This window comes from Sinocyclocheilus rhinocerous, unplaced genomic scaffold (assembly GCF_001515625.1).
Source record: "Sinocyclocheilus rhinocerous isolate Xijiao unplaced genomic scaffold, SAMN03320098_v1.1 scaffold2665, whole genome shotgun sequence".
In the NCBI taxonomy this organism is placed as follows: domain Eukaryota; kingdom Metazoa; phylum Chordata; class Actinopteri; order Cypriniformes; family Cyprinidae; genus Sinocyclocheilus; species Sinocyclocheilus rhinocerous.
The window spans coordinates 54,993-64,774 of record NW_015637154.1 but is presented as its reverse complement, the minus strand read 5'-3'; the positions used below and the strand labels follow the sequence as shown (position 1 = coordinate 64,774).

Here is a 9,782-nt window from a genome sequence, read left to right as displayed (position 1 = left end):
AAGTTTATTTTTGCACTTTTATGTATCGATAATAATTAATTTGACATGCAAATACAGAATATTTGTTTTCTGTTTTTATTTTTATAATTGCTTTTTGTTGGAATATATTCATGTCTCGCTTCCCTGTTTCTGTATGTTTCTACAAGTTTTGTATTAAAAAAAAAACAAAAAAAAACTCTTTTACTACACACTCAAAAGTGTGTACTTTTTCCTCACCAAAAAAGTACATACTTTAAGGGCGTAGTATAATAGGCACATTGGGACGCAGCATCAGTGTACCAGTAACAGCTGCTCAGCTCTGCTAACTCTGAACCCAGCGGACCAATCAAAACCTATCACTGTTCTAACGTTTGAGCTCAATGGACCAATCAAAACCCTATCTTGTTGTGACTCTCGGCACAACAGGCCAATCACACAGTCATTGTACCAAATCTGAAAACCAGTGTCATAATGTCAAGACTCAGAGGATCAGAACGTCAGATCGTTCTCTGTAGAAAAACTGATATTCCCAATAAATAAATTAGTCAAAAAAAGGATTTGCAAAATGTTTATTTATATAAACACAAACATATATATGTTCCCATTTGAACCAGCGGATCGAGCCGTACATTGCCAAAAGCTTTAAACCAAAATAGAATAAATGAACAGAAAGATCAGTGTTAAAACATAAATAATCTGATAAACTGGGGATTTTACTGCTTTGGACAAAATGATGACACTTTATTCAAATCATCATCTTGATCACATGCATTTTATATTACAAATTCCCACAATGCTTCGAAGCAGAGGCAAACCATGTGTGCAGCAGCACGAAACAGATTTTACTCAACATTTGTCTGATATCAACACTGGTGTAGGTTAATGTAGCTACACTGGCATAAAATGTATTTGAAAGACAAGCAGGTATTTAAAACATGAACACAAATTTAAAAAAAGAGAGTACGATTACAAAGAAATGTATAATAATCTTTAATTCAGTAATTAGTGACTGAGATTAGAGCAGGACCCCAGAACCAACCTGATGGTAACAGCAGCGTTACCATGTAACATTTGGAATTTTGTCTAATCGAGTTTCCAGCATGTTATTGTGGATAATAAAAGCTGCACACCCATCCTCAACTGCATAAAAAGAGAACTAAACACAAATAAACAATGAGGCCAATATTTCCAGTGGCCAGTAAACAGGGGATATGATTTATACAAACTCGCACATACACAATCTCTCTCTTTCACACACACATACACACACCTGGTTTTCCTTAAACCTGGTCTCTGAGTTTGGCCAGTCTCTGAGAGAGCTCGTCCTACAGTGACAAATATAAAACCATTATAGCACATATCTGACATGAGTTTGTTCGTATTTCTATATTCAAGTATGTGTGTTATAATACCTGTTCTGCAGATGCTACGCTGGTTCCCACCGATCCTGTCTGACCTTGAGGAAGCTCCATATTGAGGTCCAGCCTAAAGGCACAAGTACAGGCATTGTTTTTTTATCTTACATTTTTGTCCTAAATTGGGTTCAGTTACCAAAAAGATTTCCTGAATCTGAATACCAATAATTATTGGCTAACTGATTAAATTACTTAGTCAATAATTCATAGTCTGATATTATCATATAGAAATAATAATAATAATACACTACCGTTCAAAAGTTTGGAATCAACTGAATTTTACATTTCTATTAAGCAAATGCATTGAATTGACCAAAAAAGGGACAGTAAAGACATTTACACCTGATCAGAATATTAGAATGATTTCTGAAGGATCGTGTGACTCTGAAGTCTGGAGTAATAGCTGCTGAAAATCTAGCTTTGACATCTCAGGAATAAATTATATTTTTAAATGTATAAAAATAGAAAACAATTATTATATATTCTAATAATATTTTACTGTATTTCTGATCAAATAAATACAGCCTTGGTGAGCATAAGAGACTTTTCAAAAACATCAACAAAAACTTACCAACCCCAAACTTTTGAATGGTAGTGTGTATTATAGTATTTACTTTAAAAAAAATAAATAAATAATAATCTCAGCATTTGGAAATGTTCTTACCCGGCCTCATCTGCCATTTCCATCATCAGAGCATCGACTTGACCCTAAAACACAGCACAGTGTCACAAAAGGCAAAACAACTATGTCAGCGTAGTAAGCGAGTGTATGTATCACCTGTGGTGTAGTGAGTGTTGTGGTGCTGCTCATTGTGTCCTCCATCTGAGCCGTCTGTACGTCCAGAGTTTCAAACTGGCGCTCAAACTTATCCATTAGAGCTGAAATCTGACCAATCAGAACACAGAGAATTAATACTGCCAATAAAATCTAAACAAATCAGATCACCGCAATTATTTTTATGAGCTGCTCAATGAAAACACTTCAAGAACAAAGAACTTGTCCTTTCACCTTCTCAAGGTTCATGCTCTTCAGGGTTACGTCCATGCCCTTCACCACCCCAGCCATAGATTTGGTGACCTGGAGAATTAAAAATCTAAAGTTAACTGTTAAATCTATTGGATAAATACTTGGATATATCTAGTTTAAAAGGAAAAAGCAGTTTGTGTACCTTGTTCATGGTGACTGCCGTCTGTACTCGAGCAGCCACCGCATCCACTCTAGCGCTCATTCTAAGGAAGTTCACCGATTGGTTCTTCTGGCGGATGGCGTTTTCCGCATGTATCCGGGCAACCTCCATATTGCCCTTCTGGACTGCCTAAGTAACACAGACATAAGCAGTGGTTCATTGGGACATTGGTCATTAAAACAGTCTTCGATTTGAAGCAGTACATTTTACATATGGCAAAAAATGGATGAGCTTAAGTGTGAACAGAATTGGTGATCAGACTGCTTTAAAAAGTTTGTAACATTAATGAGAATGAGAACTTTCACTCAAGTACGTTTTGGCTAGATATTTTGACTTTTACAGGTGCATCTCAATGAATTAGAATGTCGTGGAAAAGTTCATTTATTTCAGTAATTCAACTCAAATTGTGAAACTCTTGTATTAAATAAATTCAATGCACACAGACTGAAGTAGTTTAAGTCTTTGGTTCTTTTAATTGTGATGATTTTGGCTCACATTTAACAAAAACCCACCAATTCACTATCTCAACAAATTAGAATACTTCATAAGACGTGGAATAAATGAACTTTTCCACGACATTCTAATTTATTGAGATGCACCTGTATATTTAATATAATTCTTGAACATGTATGTTTACTTTCAATTTTTTCACAAGTATAATGTATCAGTACTTTTTTCTATGCAAAGCTTAAAAATCATAAAGCAGCTCCAAAATCTGTTGGGTTAAGATACTACAGCCTAAAGGTACTTTTTCTAAATTAATGGAGTGTCAAAATGCCATTCAATGGATATGTGTGTTTTGTTTTTGTTTGTGATTGTTTACCTTCTTGACCTTGGCCTTCTCTGCTTTCTCTTCTTTGTCACATTTCTTGGAGCTGCGCTGAAGTTCTTTGGCTGCAAACTTGAGGTTAAACAAATTCTCTGAAGTCAAAAGTCAAGGAAAGATTTTAAACAGAACCGCAATGTTTGTGTTATTATCTGATACCTTCAATAGATTTTTATTTATAAAAAAATATGCCCAATACACACTTCAACAATGTAACAATAACGATTACATTATAAACAAACAATGTACACTGTCTCGAAACCGAACAAACTAGTCTGACAGGCTGGGCTGAGTTCACCTAAATAACACATAGGCGGCGACATTACGTAATTCTACGTCACAGTCGTACCTGGCGGAATTTGACGATGTTTTTGATAACCCATTACCAAAATAATACCTTGTAATTTCATAAACTGACAAAATTAAAAACAGAACGGAGAGTTCCCCATCTTATTTAACTTTCCAATTTAAATCGTTTTACTAAGCTACATACTAAAATCCACTCTGTAAATCAATCTGTACCTCCACTGATGAGACAAGAAATCCCGAATGTGCGTTGTTTGATATAACGGCTATAATGTGACTCGACCTATTGGTAACGTTATGTGCTAAAATGTTGCCACCACCGAGTTAAACCCATAAGTAACTCTAAGTGAAAGTGATTAGGGTCCCATAGTGAATTTGGACCAGGCCCGACCACTGCAGTCCGCAAGGATACTCTCCATGTTCGACATAATCCGGTTCGGCTGCTGGTTCTTCTTGAGGAAGTGTGACGATTAGACGGCAGTAGTTTTCAGTTGTGACTTTGCCAAGCTCTTCGTGTGGATCAGTAGCTGTCCCCCGCTCTGTTTGTAGTAATTTTCCTTCACTTCCGGCTTCTCCAAACAACTGGAGTGACGTCACAGTCATGCGCTCAGGTCAGCGATCGTGGTGATGTCACTGGCAAAACAGCGAAAGAGGATAGCGATCCACACACACACACACACACACACTATATATATATATAGTGTGTGTGTGTGTGTGTGGATATGGATATATATATATCCATAGTTATCTATATATCTATAGATGTAGATAAAATACATCATAGTTTTACCTACATTCATGTCCTTTTGACTGGTACAGATCAGAGAGAGACAAATCACAGTTACACCTTTATTATATAAAAAAAAAACAATCCAAAATGTGTAGAAAAACAGGACATAAGTTTATGACATCTAACATCATGACCATCTTCATTATTATTGTCACTGAACAGACTGAGACTTTGTCACATGACAACAGATCCCTGATACAAAAAAGAAAAAGAAAAAGAAAAAAAAAAAGGGCCATGAGAAATGGAAAGGAAATGAGCAGACAAAATAAACTCATCTGTTCAACTCCTTTTTAAATGAAGGGAACAGCACTGAGCCTGAGGAGGTTAATGCTGTATCCTGATTGGCTGGGAAACATCTTTTAAACAGGTGAAGAAAAGCAGTTTAGAGACTAGATGGAGAGGGTGCTTTCCACAGTAGTGCAACAGAGAGAAAAACAAAAGTGAGAAAGAGGGATAAACGGAAGAAGATAAGGGAAGGTCAAATCAGAAAGAGAGAGAGAGAGAGAGAGAGAGAGAGAAAGAGAGAGAGAGATGTTCCAATGTTTAAAAAAAAACATTTTTGTACACACCACAAACCAAACTCAGATTCAACTTATGATCGCTTCAATTTATAATGCCATTTATAATGTCTTCACTATCCTGAAAATACACCAGTGAAACACATTAACATTGATTACATGATCACAGTAGATGATTTTCAGAGTTTCTTGTTGTCTTCCTTGTTCAAAACGTAACAGCCCTTTCAGTCTTTCATGATAATGGCGTAGAGAAAATAATAAAATAATAAAAAATAAACAGTCTGTTGCTCTTCAGATAGCTTGAGGGCACCAGCTTCAATTTACATTATATCTGAACCAGTCAAGAGTCCAGGATTCAGACATCACCTCACATCCACCAATCAGCTGCCACATATACTTGACATAAAATGTGCAAACATTATCAATACTAATGTTCTCCTTACTGCAAGATAAGAGTGAATCAAAGTGTATCATACAAGAGTGGAAAAATATAAATATATTCTGTAAAAACAGTCTGAAGTGTTTGTGTATTTGAACAAGAGGAGAAGGGAGAAGTGCATTTTCTCCTACATTTCCCATAATCCTCCTCGTGTCTGTGCTCAAATAGATTAAGGTGAGTGATCTGGAAGTAGTTAATGCACCTCAGAGGTTGCACCTGCACCAAAATTTATTATATTATTGAACAGAGGTAAATGCATAACCTGATTTAATAGTAAAGTAAAGTCAGCTGAATTAGACGGTAAACGTAAGTGTTCTCAATGACCCCCTGCGTAAAAAAGGGTATGAAAAGAATCCGAGATGGAGGAAGGGAGAGGAGAGCAGCACCATCTTTCTGACAGAATAAATTCCTCGGAGTGAAAAACACCAGAAAAAAAAACCAAGATGGAAATCAAAGTGAAACAGGAGGAGGAAGGGAGGATGAACATAGAGAGAGGGAAGGAAAGTTGACTCTTTAGCGCTCTGGACCAGAATAAGGCAGAGGTGTGGCTGTTGATGGCGTGGTAGTTTCTGTGGAAACCACAGAGAAGAGAGAGCACCACAGTCCAGGAAGAGTCATGAACATCAAGTTTCGGAGACTAAAACAGGAAAACAAACAAGTCACAAAAAGACAGTACTAAAAACTAAATCCCTGCAGTATCGCTGTAGTGAGTCTGTGTAAAGATCATAAAATGTCAATGTGTCCAGCCCATGAGATGGCTGACCCTTGCACGTTCAGTCATGCGACGGACTCTTCCAGAACGTGACATTCCTAGATTCAGTGGGTCTGTTGTCAGCCCCTCATCTTCAGAGTCATCGTTGTACAGGACAGTCCTTCGACCCTGGTTACGAGTATTAACCCGCCCCGAATTTGGAGTACTTTGATTTGACCTCTGACTTCCAGTTTTTGTTGACGACGAAATGACATCGTCTTCCCCTTCTGATTCCTCTTCTTCTTCAAGTTCCTCCTCTTCCTCCTCAGGTTCCTCCTCTTCCTCTGGTTCTTCCTCAGGCTCCTCTTCATCTCTTTCATTTGCTCGGCGTGCTCGTTTCTCAGGTGTTGTTGTTTGCGCTCCTCCTTTCCGTTTTGTGTTTTCAACAGAGGCCGATGCCGCTTTGCCTTTCTGTTTGTGTTGCGGGGCTTTGCTGTAGTCATGATCGCCGCCGTCGGCAAAGCCGGCCACCTCAGCCCCGCTGTTGTCACTCTCGGACGAAGACGACGAGGTTCCGGAAGAGGATGAAGATGCGGATGTTGAGGATGATGATGAGCTGGTACTCTCACATTCAGAGACCTCTCCCTCTTCAGTTAACGTGGCAGCTCTCCGACGTGAACTTCGACCTCCGTTTGGCAGAAAGCCATTGCCACCTATATAGATGCACAGAGGACACAATTTCATGGTCAAATTGGAGGTAAAGCAAATTCTTTGCAATATACACTACCATTCAAAAGCTCGTGGTCAGTAAGATTTTTTCATGCTTTTGAAATTAGTCTCATTTTCTCACCAAGGCTGCATTTATTTGATCAAAAATACAGTAAAAACAGTAATATTGTGAAATATTATTACAATTTAACACAACTGTTTCCATTTTAAATGATTTAAAAACAATTTATTCCTGTGATGGCAAAGCTGCTTTTTCAGCAGCCATTACTCCAGTTTTCAGTGTCACATGATACTTCAGAATTCATTCCAATATGCTGATTTGGTGCTCAAGAAACATTTATTATCAATGCCTGTTATTGTCAGGCGACATTCATCCTTGTACAGGTCCTAATGGGGAAGTTTGTCCTGGTTTTTACAAAGGGCAAGTTTTGGAATCCGGATCGTACTTGGCTGAACGGAATTCCGTTACGGGCGAAATATTATTTTTTCCCTATTACATTTACACTCGTCCAGGCCCTCGATCTCAAAACACCACTCCAACGCCCGAAAATTCATTATTATCCTATGCCTGTTATTGTCAGGCGACATTCATCCTTGTACAGGTCCTAATGGGGAAGTTTGTCCTGGTTTTTACAAAGGGCAAGTTTTGGAATCCGGATCGTACTTGGCTGAACGGAATTCCGCTGTTGTACAGGTACGAGTGTCATGCAGTGACAGGGCTCCAAATATTAACAGCATGGCTAATAATATATCCCACCTTTTCATGGATAATGGCGAGGTCGTGATGGGCGACGAGGCGGCTGCGAGGTCTAGTTTGGAGAGGACAGTTTGCCGGGGAGGACGTGTTGTGGACCAGAAAGTCACCAAACACGATGAGAGCTTAGTTTATGAAGAGACTCTTCCAGTATCAAGATATTCTGCCGATTTGTTTGGGGACTATTTTGACACAAAAGGTTTACATTTTGTGCACTTAAATATAAGGAGTTTGTTACCTAAGGTTGATGAAATAAGGTGCTTACTTAAAAATTGTAAAGTGGGTATTTTTTGCTTAACAGAAACATGGTTAGACTCATCTGTAACTAATAATGAAATAAAAGTAGACGATTATAATGTTATTAGGAAGGATCGCAATAGACAAGGAGGAGGTGTTTGTATGTTTATTAGATCGGATATTAATTTTAATGTGTTAGAAATGAGCCTATTTTCAAAAATAGTGGAGTGTTCCTTTAATGTTGAGCAAGAGTTATTGTTCTTGGATTTATTGTTGCCTGCAACTAAGCCTATACTGTTTGGAGTTTGTTATCGTCCACCCAGTCAAAACAATTTTTATGAGGGACTGGAGTTTGTTTTGAACAACAATAACGACGATTTGGCAAAATTATTTATTATTATGGGGGATTTTAATACAAATATAGCTAATAGAAAAGGGGATAATTTTAAAGCTTTACAGTCATTATGCCAATTATTCCATTTAACCCAAATAATAAACAAATCTACTAGAGTTTGGGAAGGTGGGGAAAGTACCATCGATCTTATTTTGGTATCTGATGAAAAATATATTTCCCAGAAAGGAGTAATTGAATACGGTATCAGTGATCATAATATCATTTTTTGTACAAGAAAATGTAGTAAAATAAGATTTAGTAATCATAAAACAGTACGAACTAGATCGTTAAAAAATATAATATTGAAGTTTTTAAAGACAATCTTAAAAGAGTTAATTGGAATGATATTCAAAATATCTCAATAGTTGATGATGCTTGGAAAAATGTTAAAGTTTTATTTCTTAAAGTAAAACGTAATTTTATTAAGGAACAAATTCAAGAAAACAAAGAAGATCCTAAATCTCTGTGGAAGGTGTTAAATAGGTTCCATTCGATTGGTAAATCAAAATTTTCTGTATCAAAGGTAGGTCTAGATACTGATGGCAAGATAGAATTTGATAAAAATAAAGTTGCTAATAAATTTATTTCATTATTTTCATTAATTGCTAATAGTCTAGTTGATAAACTTCCTCTGTCCAAACGAAATTATGGGATTGATTTTGTTAAGAGATTTTACTTAAAACAAGGGGTGTTGCCAAATAGTTTTTCTTTTGCTAAAGTTAGTGTAAATCAAATTACTAAAATGCTAGAAGAGCTTCAAGTGTCTAAGTCAACTGGGTATCTGCAGAGATGCTGCAGAAATCATAGCTCCAACTATTACATCAGGGTATATACAGGAATCATGGAGCTAAATTTAATACCTTTTAAGACCTTTTTTAAGCCTCTTACCATACATTTTAAGACCTCATCGCCACTCCGAGTTTTAACCGGTTACATCGGCGACACTTTAACTTACATTTACTATATATTGATTGTAAGATAGCGCAATTAAACAGACTTACTTGAACACTTCTCATGACAAACACCTGACTGATCAGACAGTTTACCTGTGATTACGGGGTGCTTGATTTGATACAGACTTGACAGAGTGTCAGTACTGCACTTGATCGTGTCTGAATGATCATGGAAGGTAAAATAATGATCACAACTATTACATCATTTTAATTGTGCATTCCAAGCTCATGCCAGTAAAAATAAAATAAAAAAACAGATTTGACTAATCACGGGTCAAAAGTAAGGAGAGATAACTGACAAGATGTTGGAAGATTTGCTTCTCAACAGATCCCCAGCGCATTGACAAATATCTTTTATCGTAGGATGTGCTCCCTTTACACAGTGCGCGCGCGATCGCGAAATCGAAAGTGAACTACGACTGCAAGCGTTCATTCAAAGGGGATTTAAATACCCCACATATTGATAGCGGCGCCCTGATGCGCGAAAATTATATACAATATTAGAATGTTTGCGGGTGCGGACACAAAAATCGCGGGAGCAGATGGGAGCGTGCGGTAATGGTT

At 37.3% G+C, this 9,782-nt stretch overlaps 2 protein-coding genes across 4 annotated transcripts in view; both read right to left on the bottom strand.

Moving 5' to 3' along the window:
- Positions 1-533: 533 nt before the first annotated feature.
- On the bottom strand, positions 534-4,348 carry chmp1b (charged multivesicular body protein 1B). Its single transcript, XM_016563515.1, has 8 exons — positions 4,126-4,348; positions 3,405-3,502; positions 2,564-2,710; positions 2,404-2,472; positions 2,173-2,280; positions 2,059-2,102; positions 1,392-1,464; positions 534-1,304 (listed from the first exon to the last, which is right to left on the bottom strand). Exons 1-8 carry the CDS (start codon positions 4,139-4,141, stop codon positions 1,260-1,262), a joined length of 600 nt encoding a protein of 199 aa, XP_016419001.1. The 5' UTR covers positions 4,142-4,348; the 3' UTR covers positions 534-1,259.
- Positions 4,349-5,054: 706 nt separating this feature from the next.
- brwd3 (bromodomain and WD repeat domain containing 3) overlaps positions 5,055-9,782 on the bottom strand; it is a 35,178-nt gene continuing 30,450 nt past the window's right edge. For all 3 annotated transcript variants that reach the window (XM_016563514.1, XM_016563512.1, XM_016563513.1), the window contains exon 40: positions 5,055-6,864. In XM_016563514.1, the coding sequence (XP_016419000.1) occupies positions 6,194-6,864 (671 nt within the window). In that variant the 3' untranslated portion in view covers positions 5,055-6,193. The remainder of the gene's footprint in view (positions 6,865-9,782) is intronic.